This window comes from Artibeus jamaicensis, unplaced genomic scaffold (genome assembly GCF_021234435.1).
Source record: "Artibeus jamaicensis isolate MK-2021 breed Jamaican fruit bat unplaced genomic scaffold, CSHL_Jam_final contig_759, whole genome shotgun sequence".
Lineage (NCBI taxonomy): Eukaryota > Metazoa > Chordata > Mammalia > Chiroptera > Phyllostomidae > Artibeus > Artibeus jamaicensis.
This window is the reverse complement of record NW_026521953.1, coordinates 681596-704277: the sequence shown is the minus strand read 5'-3', so window position 1 is coordinate 704277 and position 22682 is coordinate 681596. Positions and strand designations below refer to the sequence as shown.

General features: G+C 49.6%; 1 protein-coding gene across 9 annotated transcripts in view; it reads right to left on the bottom strand.

The window, feature by feature from the left end:
* The window catches only part of PPFIBP2 (PPFIA binding protein 2), a 134007-nt gene that overhangs the window by 68756 nt on the left and 42569 nt on the right, over positions 1-22682 (bottom strand). For 8 of the 9 annotated variants that reach the window (XM_053672241.1, XM_053672240.1, XM_053672246.1 and 5 more), the window contains one exon: positions 20257-20471. In XM_053672241.1, the coding sequence (XP_053528216.1) occupies positions 20257-20471 (215 nt within the window). Of the gene's footprint in view, positions 1-19793; positions 19995-20256; positions 20472-22682 lie in introns of those variants that run through there. The other variant, XM_053672247.1, reaches the window with a different exon arrangement.

The following is a 22682-nucleotide window of genomic DNA, read 5'->3' as shown; positions in this document are numbered from 1 at the left end:
AGTAGCTAAATGCAGGAGGCACCCACAGCACGGGGCCATGCCCTGTGGGAGAAGTGGTATTGGCACGTGTGCTGGTGCCTCGTGAAGGGAGGGTATTAAAGCCAGATAGAGAGCAATAATGGAGGCTCTTTGAGTGATGCTCTTGCTTCACCTTGCCAAATCCAGTAGACACACTGACTCATTATTAACACGTCTGGAGACAGCGGGGCAGCATCGGGTGCTGGGGTTGGGGATGGAGGGCATGCTATGACTGCTCTAGCTCACCTGAGGCATTAGAAGTAAACTGCCCAGTGCTTCTTGGACTGCCTGGACCTTCTATCAGAAGAGCCAATGATCAAATAGGCTTGAGGGAAAGATCCACAGGTGGACATAGGATTAGGTGAGGGCCACAGTGGGAAGCTGGTGGCACAAGAATGCCATTAACTCTACAAGAATCCCAAATGGAAATGAATTCAGGGGGAAATAGATGGGAAAGGTTTCTTGGGAACTAGAGGTAGTAAGAACGACACTGCAGAAGGTATCTGAAAGATGTCTTTAGGGACAAAGCCAGTGTGCTGTGGGCTTGGGAATGACCAGGGGATGGTGAGTTTTTAACCTGCTTTTCAAGACTCCTGGCAGTAGAAGGAATGTAAGTCATAAAGGCATGCAAAGGGTCAGAGATAGTTTTGATTTGTTTTTCCTTAAGAATTGAGAAGCAGCATTTTCTGCCAAAGGCAAGGGACAGGTGGGTCAGGAGAAGTTGAAGAAAGAAAAAACCAGGGGAACAGGGGAGGTGGAACAGGACTGGGTCAGGAGGACAGGACAGTGGGATGGCCTTGGCCGAGAGAAGGGACTCTTTGGCCCATGAAAGAGAAGAGAAGATGGTTGAAAAACAGTGGTTGTGAGCATAGTTTCATTTTGTAGTGATGAAAAGAGAAGATGAGAGACGCGTCAAAGTGTGGCTATTTTTTTTTTTTCAGTCAAGTAGGTGGTGACATCAATTAAGAGGGGAGTATAGAATGGGGACAAGTGGAAAGGTGTGAAAGAACTGTTACAAGGATGGGGAAGGGAAGAATTCGGGATGAGTCAAGGTACCCAGGTGCTGTTGCCAGCCACAGAACTGCCCAGAGCTGCGTGGATTTGGGATCTCTACCAGCTACCCGGGAAGTGACTCTGGTGTGATGCCACAGTGTTAAATCCTGCTGGGAAAGAAGCCTGGGGGCCTCCCCAGGGAGCTGACAGACAGGAGCCACAGGCACTAGAGGTCAGAGGTGGTAGAATTCTAGCTCCTAAACTATACAGGGGAATAGAAGGGGGGGGCATGTTGGATGCGTTGGCTAAAAATGGGAGGTACCTATAGGAAATCACAGACATCTAGAACTCTCCGGGAGCCATACCCACTGCATTCTCCTCGTGGTCTTGAAAAACCACTCAGGGTTGGGAACACAGCTCTAAAGTAACCAGAGGTTGTCAGCTACAGTCAAGGTCCTCATCACCTTAACTAACACTTACGAAGGACCTTCTCTAAGCACTTTACCTATATTGCATTATTTATCCAAATTTCAAAGTCAAGGAAATTGAATCTCAGGGAGGTCAAATCAACTGCTCAAGGTCACACAGAGCTGAGATATGAACTCAAGGAGTTTGATCCGAGACTTGTGCTCTTAGTCAGTAGGAGCAGCTTTCACAGAAGCTGCCTCCTGCTTCTCCAGCTTTCACAGCAGTTAGACATGAGTCAAGGCCAGGCAGTGTCTAGGGTGCCTGGGTGTCTAGTTGTCTTTGCCACTCCCTGGCCCAAGTGGCCAGGCTATTGGATCAACCGTTTGAGCACCAGATGATACAAAATGAACTCTCACAAGGGCCACTTGAGTTCGTTCCACATTCTATGGCAGAGCCCAAGCCCGCTGCATGGAGGACCCACGGGCGATTCCAATGTCTTTGGGACTTTAGGTTGGAACTTGGCTTAAAGACTGAGAGTGCTAGAGGCCAGCAACAGTGTGCAGATGCTGACGGTGTTGGGGTTTCTATCCCTGGGAAAATGAGCCTGCCTGGAGCTCCTTTCAGAGGCTCTGCCATGACTATGTAGTAGGTCGGAGCCACTCATCTCACGGCAGGGCAGGTGGGAGCTGTTTGTGAGTCAGAAATCAAACAGCTGAGGGGCAGACGACCCTCTGGACACTTGTGTGGCAGGAGATTACATGGTCCCTGGGCTCTGTCTGTTGGGGAAGGAGCTGGAGGACCAGTTCTGGTCAGCTTTCATTCAGTAGCCACAGCCAAGCTGGCCAGAGCCAACAGCCACTGGGGCCTCTGGTTACTCACAGTGGGCCAGAGAGCAGATGCTTTTCATAGGTCTTTAGGATGCTTTGGTTTGACACCTTTACCTGAAATGTGAAAAGGGGCTGAGAACTGAAGGAATGAATGACCTAAGATACACAGCTAGCAGAGAACCAAACTGGTCCCATCGGTTCCTCTTTCAATTTGCCCTGCCTGGTAATAGGCAATAATAATGAACTTTTATTGAATATCTCCTATGTTCATGGCACTGTGCTAAACATTTTTACATACATATCCCATCTGAGCCTCACAAAACCTGTATGTGGCAGGCACTAATCGTCCTTATTTTACAGATGAAGCAATCCAGGCTTCTGAGGTAATCTATCTAAGATCACGTAGCTGATAAGTGTGGCGAAACCAAGATTCTCCATCCAGGCCTTACTTAAAAGAGCACATTCTTAACTCTTAATAGCACCCAGCATCCACCCACCCCCAAGGCCACTGAACAGTGTATCTTTTCTGAGCAAATGCTTCCCTCTAGGCTCTGCGCCTCCCTGACCTCAGGCATCTCCCGCATTGCCCAAAATTCAAAGACCCTGTCTTGCTCCAAGGCACTGGCCTCCCGGACTGCACAAAGGGCAAAGGCCCCTGGACTGCGCACCAGGTCACACATCATCCAGGCTCTTCTGGTACAGCCACCCCCTCTGCATGGGAAAAGGAGGGCTGAGAGAACCCTGTCCTCCAAGTCACCTTGGCTCGACGAGGGGTGGGTGAGCTGGGCAGAGAGGAAGTGCTGTGGACCTGCCCTCGTGGGAAGAGTCCACTATGGGGATGAGGTCGGCGAGGGACGGATGGGAAAAGAAGGGCTTTGTGGAGTCGGATGAAGTGGGTGGGAATTAAAGCTCAGAGACGGGAGGGTGTATACTTGGGAGCCCATCAAAGTAGATATAAACGAAGAAACTAAGAAGGTAAATTAAGGCTGGGTTGTAAAAATCTCAAAGGCCAGGCCCACAGCAGAGCCTGGGTTTTCTCTTCTAGATAAAGGGCAACTGCTGGAGGCTTATGTTCAGGGTCACAGGATTAAAAAGCATTTCTATCTAAAGGGGGATTTTAAAAAGAAGAATCTGACAATAGGGTTTAAGGTAGAGAGAAGGAAAAATACTCTGATTATACTGCCTATGATACATCCAATACTTCATGCTTTGGTTTTTTGAATGCTACTTAAAATTCTAAAAGTAGAAGAAAAAAAACTTTTGTTATGAGTCTCCCTAGTGTTGGGGGGTAAGGGGGGGTCTGAAGACTCCTCGCCCAGAGCTTCCCTCCACGGACTTCCACTGTCCGCGGGGGCCGGGCTCACGGCCTGGGTCTCGGGACAGCAAAGGCCTTCTTCCGTCACAGCGAATCCAGAATCAGTTCCTCCACAGACAGACCTTCTCCTCAGGGCGCAGCGTCACATCTGCCCGGTGGTTGGGCCATGGCACCCCCTATTCCAGGCAAGTCACAGCTGGAAGGCCTCCTGGTTTGAAAGCCTCATTTTGGACACAGGAAAATAAAGCCTGTGTAATGGGGAGTGTACTTCTTATCTACCCCCCACCACCACACCCAGTGTCTCCCCCAATGAGGCTTTTTGAATGCTTGAGACGATGGATGCAAACCTTTGCCGAAATGTCTGGTCTCTTCAGCATGCTCTCTGTTGGCTGCAATATCCCCATCCTAAAGCTGGGCAGGGACTGAGCACAGACAGGATTTCTGCTGGATTCTAAACCAATAATTTTCTACATATTTGGCAGAAGAGATGAGGAGAAAGAACCAAACGAGGAGACAGAGAATAGGGTTCAAGATCAGGCCGTACCACTAATAGCTGTAACACTAATAACTGTGAGGTTCTTAGCCTCTCTGGGGCTTGGTTAAATGAGGGGTTTGTGCTAGTTGATCCCGACAAGCTCTCAAGCTCTTTAATTCTGTTCCGCTGCCTCACTTTTCACAACGCCACTCACCATCCTCTACATCACAGTTAGAGTCACTTTCTTAAAATACAGATTGGTTCCCCCAGTGTATCACATGTCAACAAGTCCCCCACTAGACACACCAGCCCAGCCACTGCCCTCACTGCGGCCTTCTCTGTCCTGTGGGATCTGGCGTCCGCCTGCCTCTCCCCGCGGTCACTGAGCTCAGCCACCCTGGCTTTCTCTCACCCTTGAAACTCGTCTGACTCCCTCTTGCTTTCTGACTTTTACACATACTACCCTCTCTGCCTGGAATGTCCTTCATCCTGTTTTTCACCTGACTCACTCCTACTTCTCTTCCAGGTTTCAATGAAGTGTTACTCCCTGAAAGAGGACTCCCTGAAGGCTGCTGCTCAGTCTGCAATAGCCCTCCTGGGCCTTCTGCTTTTCCTCACTGCATTTAGCGATTAGTAATTCAGGGTCTACTCACTGGGACTGCTTAACCTCCAACTCCCGCACTAGAGGAAGGTCCACAAGAGCAGAGACTGGTTCCACTTTGCTCACTGGACTCCCAGGACCCAGAACTCAATAAATATTTGCGGAATGCGCAGTGCAGAGGCTGCACACAAAAGCCAACAGGCCCTGTGTTTGGGTGTCCGGGTCGGGGCCCTCTGCACTGGACACTTCCTGTCCCTCCGGTTTTTCCCCAGTCGCAATCTCAGATCTCTTACCTGTCAGCTGCTTTTGCCCTGCCTGCCCCCTCAGTGTGACGATAAATGGATACCCCTCTTAGCCAGTTTTAAGAGCGTCACAAACGAGGTAAGAGCCTGAGTTCTGGGAGTACAGATGCTGCCCCAGTGCCCAGCACTCATTCGTTCCTCGCTCACACCACACACTTGTCCCCTCAAGAAAGGGCAAGAGCGACTTGCAACTCAATGCCTGCAGCCTCAGAGCATTCAGAAGAGAGCTCCCCAGAGAGCCTGCCTCCGGAAACACAGGAGCTGTTTCGACTGACAGCTCACTCCTCTCTGCACTGGATAACATCGGAGCTGAGAATAAGCTCCACAGCTTCTGAATTCAGTGCATCGCAACGTCAAAGCGAGCGGTTTCCAGTTGGTGTTCTCAGACCAAAATGCAGAGACCACCTTTTGTTGGGCACGGTGTTTGGAACCTCCAGCCCTTTAAGTGCCAAAGTTAAAGCGACTAACTTTCCTCACTCCATTCTGGCCTTCCCGGACAGAGGCTCATTCACCAGAATGTCAGAGGAGAAACAAAGACAGCTGGCTATTTCTCCCCTGGTGTCTATAATTAGATTCTCATGAAGAACTTGGCCACACAGGGCTCTGCAGGACAAATACCTCCCCCCCCTGACATCCTCCCCCTCCAAGGGTCTCTCCATCACTCATCTCCACGGAGACCCAGACAAAGCAGCCATTCACTTACCCTCTTCAGCCACGCAAAATGCTTGTAAACATCAATGTCCCCATCCATGCTGGGCACCCATGTCAGCAGTTAGATTCCTTGGTTGAAAAGCCCTTTCTCTGGCCGGAGACCAAGTTATCTTCTCTTCCTTGTCTCTGCCCCTCCCCCTCAGGCACGTCGAGCTGTGTTCGCGTTGCCCCAGTTCCCTGGCCTGCGTCCTCCAGCCTTTCCCTAAACAGTTTTAGATACACAAGGGCTCAGCCCAGACTGTGCAGCTCTGGTATCCTCCCCCACCACCCCCACGGACACATGCGGGCACCAGCGCTGAGATGCAGAGCCTGCGGAGCTATCCAACCTAGCACAAAGGTGGGGGAAAAGACAGACTTGGACAGAAGTTGTAAACACACACACACACACACACACACACACACACGAACATTCTTTTGGTGATAATACCAGAGCCTGCCAGAGGGAAACAGTCCTGAAGAAAATTCCTCGTCTGGCTTCCCCTTTCTGGAGTGGCTGGAACTCATTACGGACAGACCCCGATTTCCTGTCTCTGCTGCACTCTGCATTTACCCACAGGCTCCCAGCTGCTCTCGGTTTATTTGGGACTGGGGAGAAGACTAAAAATAAGTGCTGCTCTTGGAGGAGCTGCTGGTTCCCACACACAGGCTGACCCCCACCCCAGAGCCCACGCCTACCCCTTGTCCTGGCTGTGCCCTGAGGGGAGCCTATCGTTTCCAAAAAAGAACAGATTCAGAACCAGCTCCGGTCTGCGTCCCTGGCCCTGCTGGGCGTCTGCTGTCCTTGGCACTGGTGGCACTAGCCACCAGAGACCAACTGCTGCAACCTCAGAGTCCTCTGCCACTTGGGGGAGTCTGGCTCCCGCCTGCTGCCAGCCACCACCGCCAGGCTCCCTGGGGCCAAATTCTGAGCCAGGTTTTGGGGGGCGGGGTAGGGCATCTTCTGTCAAATCCCAGGCCTGCCTCACTGCTTGTCCACCACTCCAGACTCGCCTCACAAGCCAGGGAGGGAGGAAGGTAAGGCTGATGCATGTGGAGCCCGGGAGGCAGGGAGAGCTCTGGGTAGGAGCCTGAGGAAGGCAGTCGCTGGCAGACAGGGCGCTTCGTCTGCTTTCCTATTGGCAGGTCACATGCTGGCTTTCCAGGGGCCTCTCCGGCACTCCCTGCATGCTGCCCCCACCACCTCACGCTGAGTCTTCTTGGAGAGCTCCCTTCAACAGCTTTTCTCCCTTGCCCAGCCCTTGACATGCAACCTTTGGCTATGACTGATTTTAAAAGCCCTCTTTGATGTGGGTGCAGTGGGAGCTGTGGTTACATGAAAGGGCTCTGAGCCCTGCTGTGTAAATGACTTGCAGGCACACATCTTGTGACTGCAGGGGCCCTCTGGTGCCCCCCAGAGTCACCCACCAGGGACGCACTCAGCCTGAACAGAAGGCTGCACTGGGGGTCAGCATGCCCCTTGGCGCAGCATCAAGACTCCCCACAGCCCAGAAGCAGGGCCTGAAAGAAGAAGCGAAGCAGAAACCTCTCCTGCAGCCTGATCCCGTCCTGGTAGGCTGGCTCAGCCTCCGATCACAGGAGGAGAGAGAGCCCTGGCCAGCAGCTGGTTCGAGGGGCGGAGTAAATTCCTGGAGACACACCCAGATCCGAGGCCTGGAAGGAAAAGCAGGCTCTGCTGCCCTGCACTGGGCTCTGCACCCTTCTTGCCTCCAGCCCTGTCCCAGGGTGTGGCTGGGGCCCCAGCCAGGCAAGGTTCTCGACCCAGAACCGTGGTAGTGTGTGTTAATAAACACCTAAGGTTGCAGAGGTAGGTAGGCCTTCTTTTTTTTTTTTTCTGTGTAAAAGCATAAGAAAGTCAAATGAAGATTTCACACGTTTGCCTAGGATCCAAAGCAAACGAAACTGACTTCCTTCTCTGGGAAAAACAGGGAATTACCACATGGTACGTGGTAAAGGTGTTCCTGGGGCTCCAGGGAGGAAGATGCCTGGGAGCTGTTTGGGGGCTCGTTGGAGAGGCAGGTCACAGTCCCAGGCCCAGCCTGCCCCTTCCCCCCACCCCAAGGGGGCTGGGTGCCCTTCACAGGTTCCAGTGTGAGAGGAGGAAGAGGCGACCCGTGGTAACATAACTGCCTCTCGGCCGGGCTACCTCCCACCTGCCCACGGGGAGCTGGCTCAGGAGGCAGACCTTCCTCCCCCTGCAGCCCCCTCAACACCCCCAGGCCTCTCCGCTCCCCCACCTGCCCTGCCGCACTGAAGGAGCCACTGCTGAAGGTTTACATATCTGTCCTCTTTCCCAGGCTGGAGGGCACGCGTATGAGCCCTGCCTCTGCTCTAACTTACGTTCCTAGCACACCTCTTGCTATACGGTAAGAATGGACACATTTTCTGAAGGAAAGAATGAGGTGCAAATGGTAAGACTGGCAAGATAAGACTAAAGTTCTACTTGGAGAAAATGAGTCTTAAAGGTCTGTCGTTCCAGTGCAAAGAAGCTTGACCAGAAGAGGAGCGGACAGGGCCGATTGTGCCTATTAATGCAACTCATGCGTGACGAGTTGGTTGTGAGGAGCCAAAAGGGAAAGGGGGAGGGACAGAAAGGGGGAGAGAAAAAAAGGGGGAGGGAAAAAGGGGGGAGAGAAGGAAAGGGAGAGGGAGGGAGGAATCCAGACAAGCTGCAGCTAAATTCTTGACATATTTTTATGCTATCCTCAAGTAGCAATTCTTACCTCAGCCTCCCCCCACTTTTTAAACACTAAAGTACATTTTATTTCTTTGTAATTCACTGAAAAATCCACAAAAGAACACTCCAACAGACCAGGAGCAGGGCAGTGTGTGTGGCCGGTGGGCTCAGTAAAGTGCGATGGACGGAGGAGCGGCAGGCACCTTTGCACACACTACCCCCCCGGGCGCAGCCGGCCCAGACAGGGCCAGTGCACTGGCCAGCCGAGCCCTGGCTGCAGCGTCTGACTCAGAAGGCCGTCCCTCCGGGGCCCCTCTCAGTGGTCCACAGAGGGGCTTGGGGCATCAGACGGGCTCCTGAATATGTTCATAAAGTGTACACAAAGTACTAGTTATTCATTTGTATAAATCACTATGCCTCTGAAAACAAAGTTTTCATCCAAAAATGATCCACGACTCCCAAAAGATTGGAAGCCTGGATTTTATTTGACCTACGCAGTTATTCCTAAAGGTTTAGGCTGCCCTGATGAAGGAAGGGTGGAGGAGGGGTGGGTGGAGTTTCTGCCTCCGTTACGCTGCCCCTTTGAGGTAGACTCTCAGTCCCTGGACCCACCTCTGAAGACAGTTCTCGGGAACCACACAGGGTACACAGAGGGGTCATTACAGTGACCCTGACAGCCCTCGGGGCTTTTCCAAAACAACTCACTCACCAGCAAGCAGACTCAACTCACTACTGTCTGGCACGTGTGGCAGCCAGCGGAGGAGACCAGGGAGGACACGGGGAGACTAAGTGTTTGGGGAGTGAAACCACAGCTAGGGGCCACAGCGGTTGGGTTTGAACAGGGGAGCTCACATAACTTACCCTCCTCATCTCAGGGCTTAGGAGGGCAATTCAGGACAGTCACCTACTTGGCTGGAATCCCTGGTATGTGTGGGAATGAGTGGGGGGTGGGGTTCCTGAGGTTTTGTGCCTCCTGCCCGCTGCCAGGGGTCAGTAGCATCTAACCAGGCACATCTGTGGACTGAGACGGGTCTTGTGGGTCACGTGCCATTCTGTTGACCTGTCACCTGAACCCCAAGCTCCAGCTCAGCCCTGAGCCTTGACCTCTGGGCCATGGTGACAGGTGCCAAGATACCCTTAGTAAACCTTTCAACAGGTCTGGCGCACAGTGGGCCTGCTGTGCAGAAAGGAGAGGGAAGAAGAGGAGATTGAGAGGGTCGAGCTCAGGACACAGCTCCTTCAGGCTGGCAAGCGAGCCCTGCTCGGAAACCAGCGTCCTGGCTGCCACAGCCCAAGGTCCCCATGGTGCGCAAGCATAAGAGCCCACCTCCAAAGTGGGTCAGGCCAAGGGTCAGCACAGTCCTCCTGTAAAGGGCAAATGTGCCGGGCCCTGCGAGCCACATGGTCTATGTCATGCTCGACTGCCACTTGCAGTGCATAGGCAGCTGCAGCCAACACATACGCCAACGGGCGTGGCTGGGTCCCAGTAACACTTTATTCATGGGCACTGAAAAGAGAATTGTACATCACTTTTACGTCACAGTGTACTTGGGCAGGGATTTCTCTCAATCACTGGAAAATGTAAAAATCATTCATAGCTTATGGGGCTTGCGCGAGAACTAAGCAGCAGGCACAGGCAGGCTGCAGACTGCAGACCCCTGGGCCAGGACAGTGCGTCCCCACTTACATGGAACCGCCCAGGCTGGAGGCGGTTCTTGTGAAAACAGATTCTGACCCAGTAGGCTGAAATTCTGCATCAGGAACAAGCTCCCAGGTGATGCTCACACTACTGGTCTCAGGACTGTATTAGAGTAGGAGACCCCCTTCAGAAGTTCCTTGAGTCACAGGGTTCTGAACCAGTCTGCCTGAAGGCAGGAATTCCCAGGAGCCTGCCTGGGGAGAGGGCAGCAGACTCCGAGCTGTGGCTCTGGCAGGCCTGCTCCGGGCTGGGTGTCTGCGTGCTCAGACCTCAAGCTCCGCTAACCTGGCAACACCACCCACTGTGTCCCTGGGGTCTGAGGCAGGAAATTGAGTGGGGAAGGATTTATTTGCTCTTTCACCAGTGTTTGCACATTCTTTGTCATTTATAAACATTGGTTCTTAGGGACAGAAATAGTCTCCTCAGGTCAGGCCTGGAACCAGATCTCTAGAATTTAGTAGGGTACAAATTACCTTGGGGGAGGAAAAAGCCAAAGTTCAGAAAAAATAAAACTGCTAACTTAGCAGTGACCGAAGGCCCCCAATGTGGGTGCTGTGCCAGGAAAAGTGTATTCGAAATTCCCCTCGGTACTAGAGGCTTCTCTGGGACAGGGTGTGACAGCTGCGGGCTCAGGAAATGCCTCCTGGAAAGAGAAAGCCATCCTCACAGTGCCCCAGCCAAAGGCACCGAAATTAAGATGTCTGAACAGACCTTGTCGCCATTGACAATGGAAGGTCAGGACCTGCCCTCCCGTGTCCTTGCCCTGACCACAAGCAGTGGGGGCCTCCCAGGTCTGCCCTTCATCCTCTGGGTTCCAAGGGAAATGGGAAAGAACGGTCTTTGCCAGCTGACCCAGGTGCACTGTCCAGCAGCTTGACTAATGAGGTGCTTATGTCATCTATTTAACTGGAAAAAAAAAAAGGTATTTTTCTTATGCAAAGCCCATCCATACCTTCTTCCTTATTATTTAGACTTTCCAGAATTTGTCCCTGACTCCCACCTAGTGGCTTCTTCCAGTACTGCGTGCGCGCGCGCCCCCCCCCCCCCCCCCACACACACACACACCCCACCCAACCCGAGCACCAGCCCTGCCTCCGGAGCCAAGCGCAGGAAAGAAAGTGCCGACACCTATGACTTTCTGGGCACTTTGCTGAAGTTCACACCTGTCACGAATGGAGGGCAAGAAACAGATTGGAAATGGTCTTCCACAGGCTCTGTTTTTTATTCTTGAAAATTAAACCAGGCACCAAATTTCCCCTTCTCTCTTTTAAAAGACAAAGGTTTTCCTGTGAAACTTTCGTCTAAATTTTCAGAATGAAAATGTTCAATACGCATATATCCTGACCAGGCTTTGTCCCAGGCCCTGGGTGGAAATCGAGATACAGGACCCAATGAGAAACCCAAGCTCACAGTTTATGATTCAAAAACCAGCTTTCTCTCCCCACCTTTTCAGCAACTCTTCTGGCTTTTCAATATGGCAAACAGATTTGCTTCCTTGGCCAGAATCAAAAATTGCAGGCTGAATCTGGCAGAACTGCCTGGGCTTTGTTTGGGGAGCTGGGAGCTGAGAAGCCACCATCAGTGACGAGGTGGTTGAACTGATGAGGAGGATGGCCTTGTGCCCTACTGGGCCTGAGTCTCTTTCTTTGTTTCTTGAAAGACTCGTTAGGAAGGTAACTAAAGGCACGTGAACTGACCAGTAGGCTGTCCAAGGCAAGCACATATCCTGGATGGGGCCTAAGTCCCCCAGCCCAGCCAGGCCAGCAGAGGTCGCCCACTCAGGATACCCTCCTCCACTGTACCTGAGGTGCTGGCCTCCCCTGAGCCCTGACACTGTGCAGATGCACCTGGAGAGGCTCCCTAGCCTGTCTGCACTCTGGAAACCAAGGTCTAAACTGAGGAAGGCAAAGGCAGGTGCCTGCAGATGCTTGCAGGTGCCTAAAGGAGGCCACTCAATAGAGCCCCACAACAAACTGCAGGACTGGATTGTGCACACAGACCACCAAACCATCTGTCATTTTTAGTCAGGAAATTGAGTCCCAAAGGAGGGAAAAAGAGGCTCACCCAAAGCCACATAAGTGGTAGAGCTCGGGCCTTTTGATGCATTCTTCACCCTGTCCAAGCACAGTGACCAGGACACCTGCAACCTTGCAGAGGAAGGCCTGGGTTCCTGCTGCCGGGCCAGGCCTGCTCCATGTACCCCACTTCCAAAGAGGCTGCTGGGGGGTGCAGAGTACAGCCCTCTGTGCCAACCTCTCTCCCTCCCCCTGGAGCCTGGGCACTGCCCTGGTTCGCCCTCACTCTGCTGCTGCTGGGTTTGCCTGCCTTTCCTTGCACTTCATCTTGAGCCGCTGAAGCCTCGGGTCTTCCCCAAGGATTTACCAGACCCACATCCAATGCCATTAGACAGCAGGACAGACTGGCGCCTGGCAGGAGATGAGAAGTGTATGTTCCGGACTGTTAGAGAAGTACCCAAGCTGCCCCATGCAGAGACTCTGCTGGCTCTGGCATCTCATGGGCATCTTCCAGGGACCTGCATCATTAGTTGCCATTGTGCACCAGGCCGGCTCCCCTCCGCCACATCAGATAGGTGTCCCCAGCCCTGCAGGGCCCACCGGAAGCTGCTGACTAGCCCCTGTATGACCTCTACTACCCATCCTGGCCCTAGATCTGCCTGATCAGCCTCCGCCCAACTAAGCTGAGCAGATGTGGAAGAACAATGGGGACGCTCCTTCTATCATCAAGGTACAGCCAGATTCCTGGAAGTGGTCACAGCAGCACCAGCCCCTTCTTGCCGGTGGCACAGTCAGCATCACTGATAAGCACCACTCTCCTTTCTTAACTTCGGGACCACGTGGAGGGGGTCAGGGGCTCTTGACTGGAAATGACCATGTTCTCCCTTGGGGCAACACTGCACACTTCACCACAGGTCTCAGAAGTGGTTGCAGGAAGGGGAAGGAGGCTGCCCCTCTGTGAAACTTGGCTCTTTTCCCACCATAGCAGAGATGCCTCAGCCTTCCGGCCTAGGCCTCAGCTTCCTCCTCTATGACCCTCTATGACCCTCTATGACCTTCTATGACCCTGAGCTTGGGCCTGTCTCCCAAACACAAGCGACAGCTCCTGAGGGTCACACTGCTGTGCTGCACCACAGTGTAGGGCAGCCGCACCGCTGCTTCTCTGCAGGCCTGGCCCGGCTCACTCAGACTGCAAGACACACCCCCTCTACCGGAGCCTAACATGAAGCTCTCTGGTGCTCTACCAGCTTCCCAGGGATAGGCCCAGATGTCCGAAAGAGATACTGCTGCTAGAACAAGGGAATCCAGGCCTTGTGTTCCTTTCCTGAATGAAGCCCCAAAGGATGTCCTCAACTCAGAGAGCTCCACACAAACCTGCAAGGCCAGGAGCCCACCTTTCCTTATTTTACTGGCTGCCAAGGGAGGGAAGACCCTGTTTTAGTCCCCAGAGACCTGGAAACTCACTCACATCCCAGGGACACTGAATCCTGGGCAGGCCTGCTCTACTTTGTCCTTAGGATGAGTCTAACTTGTTTATAATTATCCCCTCAGAGAGTACTTGCTCTGCCCAGCACAGTGTGTCCAGCCTTGACAGAACCCAGCAGAGGAACCAGCCCTCCCCCCACCAAAAAAGCAGCACAGCCACCGACAGTCTTTCTGAGTTTGATGCACGGGAAGCAGGAGCTCTCTTTCTATTGAGAATATACAAATGGGGGTCCAGGACTAGTCTGTCTGCTCTTTATGCCCTTCTAACCACCAACCACTCCCCCATATCCACCACTACCTCCTTTGCTGCCTGTTTTCCTTGGGTACAACATATGCTGATATCTGTGCCTGAAGATCCACAATCTCTGATGAATAGCAACAAGAGAAAAGCACGTTTCCTACCATGTGATCCTTCTCTGGCCACAACTGATTGGCTCTTGGGTGGACACCCGATCCAAGGACAGCTAATCCAAAGTTGTATGTAAATTAAAAATCTTTCATTTATTTTGCACTTAACATTCCTTTGTAGGCCCAGAGGACTTAGCTAAAAAATTATGAGCTAAGCTGATCCTATTTCTCCTTAAGAAATTTGAGTTCACACATGCACTCACATACTCATGGAGATAAAACATAAAAATAATTTATCGGTCAATAAGAATAAAATCAGACTTTAAAGACGTGTGACACTTGCTCTGAGCTGTCTTCCTAGAGGCCATTCATTTCCCCCACTTCACCATGGTTCACTCCTGACAGGAGGCCACTTCCCACTCTGGTGAATGAAAGTATCCACACTTGTTTCCCAGCCTCCCTTGCAGCTAAGGTATATACATGTGAACAAATGCTGACCACTGGGACCATAGAGGAATCTACAGGAGGGTTTCAGAGAAAAGACTTTCCTTCCTAATTAAAGAAAAATAAAAAGAACACGCCCTACCTCTGAACATGGTTGTGTCTGTGTGTGGATGTGTTGCCCGGAGCTGCAGTAGCCATCCAGCAGCTGCTGAAGGACATGTCTGAGGAAAACCAATCCCCTGAGGATGGTGCGGCAGGAAGATGGGAAGTGCCAGAGCCCTTGAGATCATCTCAGAGTCACTGATTTAATGCTGGGACCCGCCTCCACCATCCCCCATCATCTGAACATCCTGTTAGTGACATATGAACCTCCTTATTGCTTATGCCACTCTACTGGAGAAAGAATCCCAACTGACAGAGATGTCACAGGTAGAGTTGGACCATGACAAGCCAATGTATGAAAAACCAGTAGCTGAGGTAAAGGACGAAGACAGTTGTCTATAGAAATCAATGCAAACATTGAAGAGATGTACAGATCATGAATGAGAAGGCACATGGGCTGCCTGCCTCGTCCCTCAAGCTGCCTTACTAGTTCCAATTGGTCTGAGGCAGTGCTTCTCAAACTTGAATGTCTGTATGAATCTCCTGGCAATGGTTCAGTGGGTCTAGAGGAGGGGGCCCATATTCTGCACTTTTTTCTCTTACCAGCTACCAGGGATGCCAAAGCTGCTGGTCCATAGACCACAACTTGAATAGCAAGGGCTTCTAACTCAAAGTACCAATCTGAAAAGCACCACAAGGTTGGTTTGTTCACTGCTTTCGATGCTCTTTCCACATAGATAAGACTGACTGTGGAATGTGAGTGCACCCAGATTGTAAAATACCTTCGAGTTTAGGTCTCCAAGACCTAAACGACATACAGGCTGTCTCTGCCCAAAATCAAAACATTAACATTCGGCTCTGGTATAATGGAATGTTTATATGAACTTTTGACTCCAGCAAAGTACACCATTCATAGGTCGTGGATGGCCATAATTACTCTAAAAGATACATGAATGCAACAATTTTTAGGAAAATCTCTCCAAAGGAAGGTATTTCCCCAACCATTGTAAATAACCCCCAAAGAGATCTGTAAATCTGAGTACAAGCTGTTTTTGCAATGAATCCTGCAAAAACCAATAACTACATTGGCTGCCTTTGAATAAAAAGAAGTTTTGAATCTTCTTGGGTAAATTATAAGTTAGATCTGTATTTCACAACACACTAAAAAACACTGCTGATGAATTGGAGTTAACCATAAGATATAAATCAAACCATAAGCCTACTAAAGGAAAATAAAGAAGAATATTATTTGACCTGAGGCTGGGAAAGGCTTTTGTAGAGATAAAAAGGAAATCCAAACAGGAAAGACTGATAGTGAACTACTACAATCCTTTTAAATTCCCAGGTCTCAAAAAGTACCAAAAACAACATTTAAAACATTTAAAAAGAGCATGAGGAAATATATGTTGCAAATAAAACAAAGGGCCAATAATAAGGGTCATTTAAACATTGGGTTGACCAAAAAAATCCCTCCAGTTTTTTTTCCATACAGTAAAAGACACATTTTTCATTTTTACCAATAACCTTATTGATCTGGATATTTAAAGTATGTTGGCTGTCTCCTGCTATTGACTTCTAGTGGGTAGAAGACAGGGCTAAACAGTGGGTTAAACATCTTCCAATGCATAAGACAGCCCCACAGCAAAGAATTATTTGGCCAAAATGTCAATAGTACCAGAGACTTTGGCCAAAATGTCAATAGTACCAGAAACTTTGCAAACCACTTTGACATGTTTGATCAATCACAGTACCTTCTCCATACACTGCACAAATCCTACCTTGCATTTCAGTTGCATTTTTACCTTTCTTGAAATAACAAAGCACAATGCGCCAAAAGCGTTGTGTATATTTTTCCATCTTCAAATTAATATGGATGCATAAAAATTCACCAATTTTGATGTTTTTTTTAAATGCATGCTGATATGACAACTGTCACAATACAATCAAATAAAATTGTTTCAAATGAAGTTAAAGACAGATAAGCACTATTAGAACCATCATATGGAAAAAACTAAATGAACTTTTTGGCCAACCTAGTACATGAAGAAAGCATTAAAATTCTAATAGAAAAAAAGCACAGAATTGAAAAGACCAGGACAGGGTAGATACAACCAGGAACTGAAAGTGATCTCTGGGGTACGTAAAAAATATTGAAACTAATTTTTTAACCCGTCCTTTAAAAATCTCAAAAATATAATTTACATACCTTGGGACATTACTGCATAGCTGAATATGTATATGTAGAAAATAAACTTTTTTCAGATAGGGGTATAAGATCAATACTTCAGAGACCATTCAGAGAATAAATACTAAGCGAATGAAAAAAATGCTTCATCTTCCTACTAAACGAAGCCAGTCAACAACGATAAAAGGACAACATTTCCCTATGAAATTAGAAAGCCTGTTTTATTTTTTAAATTTTAGTGGTTATTGTTTATCAGGATGCACAGAAGCCCCGCTAATGAAAATACATGTGAGTAAAATCTTTCTAAAAAGTGGTTTGGAAAAATGTGTCAAAGATAACAATACCTTTGGATCAGAGGTGTCAGATTGAGTAAAGTGCATAGGACATATTTATTAAAAATTATTTGTTACTTGTCTAAAATTCAAATTTAACTGAGCATCCTGTATTTTGTCTGTTCAGTCTACTTCAACTCAGTAATTCCACTTTTAGGACTCTTCATTAAGGAAATACCTAGACAAAAAGAAACATATTCTTGCACAAATACATTCTCTGCGGCAATGCCATGTATTGAGAATGGTTAAAAACAGCTGAAATGCCAATACTAGAGACACGGTCACACATTCAGGTGCATCCGTACAAGGTGAAAATACGTAGTTGCTGTATAGTAAAGAATAAAACACCAGCTCTTCTCTGTACTCTGGGCAGACTGGGTCTGCAGGTGAAGACACGCCAATGAACTTCTCGGTTATGTGTGGTAAGGTCCTGAGCAGAGCTGTGATGGGGCATTTAAAATAAAAAGGTGCAAAACTGCTCTGTAGCCTAATGAAATGTTCAGGGAACTGCAGAGGAAGGGAGCTACCAAAGGGGCCCAGGTACATGGTGACAGGACAGCCCAAGGACAGAGAGAGTGAGCAAGGGACTCTCAGAGGGGTATTATGGCTGACGGACATTGGGAATGGTGACATACAATATTCAACACTTCGTTTCATGTTTTGCTTTCTGCACTGGAATATTCTTCATGTAAGTCCACTATCTCTTACCTACAATTCTGAAACTCGTGACAATTCTGAAAACCAAGTTTGTTTGTTTTATTAAAAATAAAGTTGGTGCCAAACTTAGCTGGCAGCATATCTGACCTGAACTGGATGGAGAATATGTATAGTCTCCTCATCCTACTTCATGTGGATGCTCGCAAGTTTCCTGAAGAACTGTTCATGTGTTTCCTGACCTGTACCTGCTAGAGATGGTATATGTTATATACCACTGCCTCACCTTTCCACAGTTTAATAGTTCTGAGCTTGAAAACACATCTGGACACAAGGGTTTCAGACTGAAGGACTATGGAGCTCTCATAAAACTTTCTCTAAACACTGCAGCCTGAGTCACCAGTGCAAGCAGGAACAGAGAGAGGGTTGGCATCCATGTCTGGAGGAAAGTGAGCTATAGGACCCACAGGTATCCAGGTTGGTAGGCAAAAGATAGCCAGAGGTGACTGGAGAGAAGCCGGGGTCAGAGCTGTGAAGGCTGCGGAACTGTCATAGCAGAGGGCTCCTTGTGGAACTCTAGGGAGGGGGGGGGGGTGTTGTCCCAGCGGTGCCCTGCAGCTGTGGGAGAGGAGCGAGGAGAGACTAACTACTGAAGCCATTCCCCCTGCAACTCCCAACTACGGTTAAAGGAGCCAGCGGGTGAGCAACAAGGGCTTCTGTCCGTTATCAGCACACGTCTGGGAGGCCCACCGAGGACTGTCTTCATTCAGGGAGGAAAGGAGAAGCAGGTTTTCAAACCTGAACTGTGACAGGCCCACCTGAGGCCCACCCAGCAACCTTCCCCACCTTCCTCTCTAATCCAGTTGTATTAGTTTCCTATCGCTGCATTAACAAGTTGCCACAAACCAAGTGGCCTATAGCAACACAAAGTATTATATTAAGGTCTGGGAGTCAGAAGTCCAAAATGGGTCTCACTGGACTGAAATCCAGGTGCTGGCAGGGCTGTTCCTTCCGGGGGGATTCAGGGGAGGGTCCCCCTTCCCAGCTCCAAGCAGCTGCCTATATCCCTCAGCTCTTGGCCTCTTTCTGTCTTTAAAGCCAGCAGCAGAGGGGTTGGATCATGTCACTCTGACACTGACTCCTCCTCCCCCTCCCACTTGCAAGGGCTCTGGTGAGTACATTGGATGATCCAGGCCACTTGCCCCATTTTAAACTCAGCTGATCAGCAACCTTAACTCCACTCACTACCTTCCCCTTTACCATGTAACGTAACATATTCACAGGTTCTGGCAAGTGGTATGTAGACACCTTTCTCCCCACCACATGTACTATGCACATAGAATACCAGGCAGAGAGCCTATGTCGGAGGTGGCAAACACAAGGCCCTGGGGCCCAATCTGGCCCGCCACCTTGTTTTACCCAGCCCGGCACCTTGTTTCTTCCCAGCCACAATGCTGAGCTCCTTGTGCCCAGTTAACTAGTTAAAGAGTAGTTACATTTACACAGTCCTAAAATTACATTCGGCCCTTTGAAGGCAACCGTGAGGCTGATGTGGCCCCCCGTGAAAATGAGTTTGACGCCCCTGGCCTGTGTAATCAAAATACTGAATAACACATATAATGAGTTACGTTATGGACACATATGAACGCTTCAGTGTTCAGAGAAAGGCATGAGGATGAGACTATTGACAGAGGCCTCTTGAACAGAAAGCAGGTGAGGACATCTGGGATGGACCGTGTGACAAATGACGTGGCTCTGGACGGGGGCGCCTCACCCTCCTGGGTCTGTGGTTTCCGTCATCAAGCCCCCCTCCCCACCCAGTGGTCCCATTCCTGCTTTCCTCGATCTATGTGTGCTTTCCAATTTTGACTCCGGTTTGCAGGGCTCTATCTTTAGAAGACTGCATCCCACCCTCCACCTCAGCACAGGAAATCACATGCTTCCTCTGGCTCCCGGGTTCCTCCCTCCAGCCCTGGGGTGATTTCACTCCAGATCAGCTCCTCAGTGGGCTAGCTTCTCACCTGACCCACTTCCAGATGTTACTAGTCTCTTACTGTTGACCAGCTGGCCTCCACAGGGAGGGAGATGAGTAACCAAAGCCACATACTTACAGCTGTGGTTACTCGTCCGCAGCCCTTAGAAACTAGCAGGTGTGTGGGCACGATCTACAGCGAGCAGGAGGAGAGTAAAGAAACCTGCACTCACTCTAGGGACGAGAAGCATTTCCAGGGCAAGGAGGTCTGAAGCATGGGGCAACAGCAGAGGAATGAATGAGGTTAACAGAGGTCTCATCTGTTGTAAGGAAAAAGGAGAGGAGGTTCAGTCAGGGTTAGACACCCCATCTAGGGACTGTAACTCGGTGAGTGGCCCATGTAATCCTGGAGGGAAAAGCCTTCCACATCTGCTCTCCTCTGGCCCTGGATTTCCGTTTCTTGAGACGGGGGCTGGAAGGCACAGGCAGGCTGACTGTGCAGCATAAGCTGTTTGACTGGGTCCTACCCTCCCCCTGGGAAGGACCACCCTGAGGGAGCTGACTAAAGCTGCACTGGAAGCAATTAAAGACAGGAAGGTACACGGAGGAAGTAACATGCCCAGGTGGTGGTGGCATTTCTTGGACTTCATGATTATGTTCCCCGTGGTTCCCCAGATAGGCCACGGGCCTACTCACCAAGCTCTCTGAGAACCACTCCTTTATATAGGCAGCCGTGGGGCCAGGGATCTGGCTCAGGAGCGCTGCTCTCTCCTGAGGATGCTCCAACATCTCCAGGGCCAGTCTCAGGTCCTCAACGAGATGGAGCACTGGGAAAGGATTCAAGTAGGAGGCTGGCGAGGTCAGTCTGGGCTCACAGGCACCATCGCTAATATCTGCACCTGTTTTCGTGCCTAAAACAAGAGAGAGGTGGGAATCTTCGTAAGAAAGGCAGACATCATGGGCAGGGAACCAGTAAAGAGCAAAGGTAGTAAAAGGGGAGGAGGAGGGGATGGATCAGAAGCCTTGGCAGAATCACTTACAAAGTCAACGCTGAAGAAACCATCTTCAATCCTGGGCTGGGTGTGACAGGAAGAGACCTGTCAGAGGTGGAGAACTGTGACCACTGGGGCTAAGATATGAACCTCACCCTATTAGACACCTGGGAAAACACGGCCGGCTCTCACTGCCGACCAAAACCATGCTAGCTAAAACAATGAGATGACATTCTCCAGCTTTTAGATTAACAGTCTTGTTTTCATTTAAGTTGCTGTGGTGGGCTGTCTGCACATACAACCACCAAACAGTCGTCCCATCCCTGCATGTGCCCCCCTGTCCTTTCACCCCTGGGTGGTTCCTGGCTCTGGGCTGCCGCAGTGACGTGCCCCGATCAGGAGAATGAGCGGGAGAGACGCTGTGTCTGTGCCAGTGAGGGTTCAGTGAATCCGACTTGCTTTCTGGATCTTCTCAAGTTGGAAAACTGTATCCGCTGATGTACTCACACTTTTAACCTGTATTAATCACTCCATATACCCACATTGCATCTCCCCATTACAGACAGGAAGTCTCTGGGGGCAGAGACCCTGTCACAATTAGCTGGGTTCCTAGCGCCATGCCCCTGCCCAGCAGATGTTGAAGGGGAATGGGGCTGAATGTCCGCACAGACGCCTGGATGAACAGCGAAGGGGAAGAGCGCTTAGACTCCTCAGAAATCAGGGATATTGGGTCAGCCCTTTCTCATTTGATGTCTCAAAGAGGACAGTTTTTCCCTTTTTAAACTCCACCGTTCTTTTTGGTTTAAGTACAGTGATATATTTTTCAAACCAAAACTGGGGCGACACAATCTAATAAGGGATTTCTGAGCTTCTTTGGCGGAATTTCTAGGGCATTTGAACTGTTTATAAGGCCAACAGACGGAAAATGTGGGCAGTAGGGCCACCCCATCCACAGTTGCACTGCAGGCCTGACGTCTAATCCCAGGTCCCTGTACTCTTCTAAGAGCCAATTTCCTACTCACCACGGCAGTCTCTGGAATGCGAAATCCACACAGAAGGAAACAATTACCATTTGATTGCCGGTTTGCTTTCTCAAAGTGCAGGATAGAAGGGATAGCGGGTCACAGTCCACAAACAAGTCCCGGCTCTGGGGAGCTCGGAGACTGCCTGATGACCCACGCTCGGGTGTGTGCTCGGCACTCTCTGGGGACTGGGAAGACCCCACCGAACTTCAGATCAGAAAATGGACAGAAGCACAAGATCCCTAATCTCCACACAACTGCTAAGTAATCCCTCTCTGTCCTGGACATGCTCCAATACACACACACACACACACACACACACACACCACTTTATAAATGTAGAACAAGTCAGGCCACAAGTAGGTGGTAAGACTGAGGTTCTCATTAACCTTCTATCACTCTGTGGTCTTGGACAACATAAAACAGAAAAGTAAGTACACACACCTTTATACCAGTAATTATAATAATTACAAATGCATTAAACTTAATTATTCAAACTCAAAAATTTAAATAATGGAATAAAAGAAATCTAGTTTTGTTTTTTTTTTTATCTTTAGAGGGGAAGGGAAGGAGAGAGGGAGAGAAATATCAATGTATGGTTGCCTCTCGTGTGTCCCCTGCTGGGAACTGGCCTGCAGCCCAGGCATATGCCCTGACTGGGAATTGAACCGCGATACTCTGGTTCGCAGGCCTGCGCTCAATCCACTGAGCTACACCAGCCAGGGCAGAAATCTAGTTTTTTAATGTTATCAAGGGAGATGTACAAAAATTATGATACTGAATGATTAAAATATGAAGTGTTCAAAAGATAAAATGAAATATTCCATACAATGAAGTAGGTGTGTTGATCAGACTATTAAAACAGCCATATATACACACAAATACACACGTTATCACTGGATAAAATGAGAAAACTAATTTTAAAATAAACTAAATAGTCCTATAAAAAATTGAATCACAATTTATTTTTTTTCCACAGAGAAAATACCAGCCCAAATGATTTTACATGGACTTCAGGTCAAGAGGGCAGCACTGGGAAACACGGCTTGCCTCCAGACACAACCACATCAAAATTACAACTAAAATATAGAACTTCACGCAGAACCGT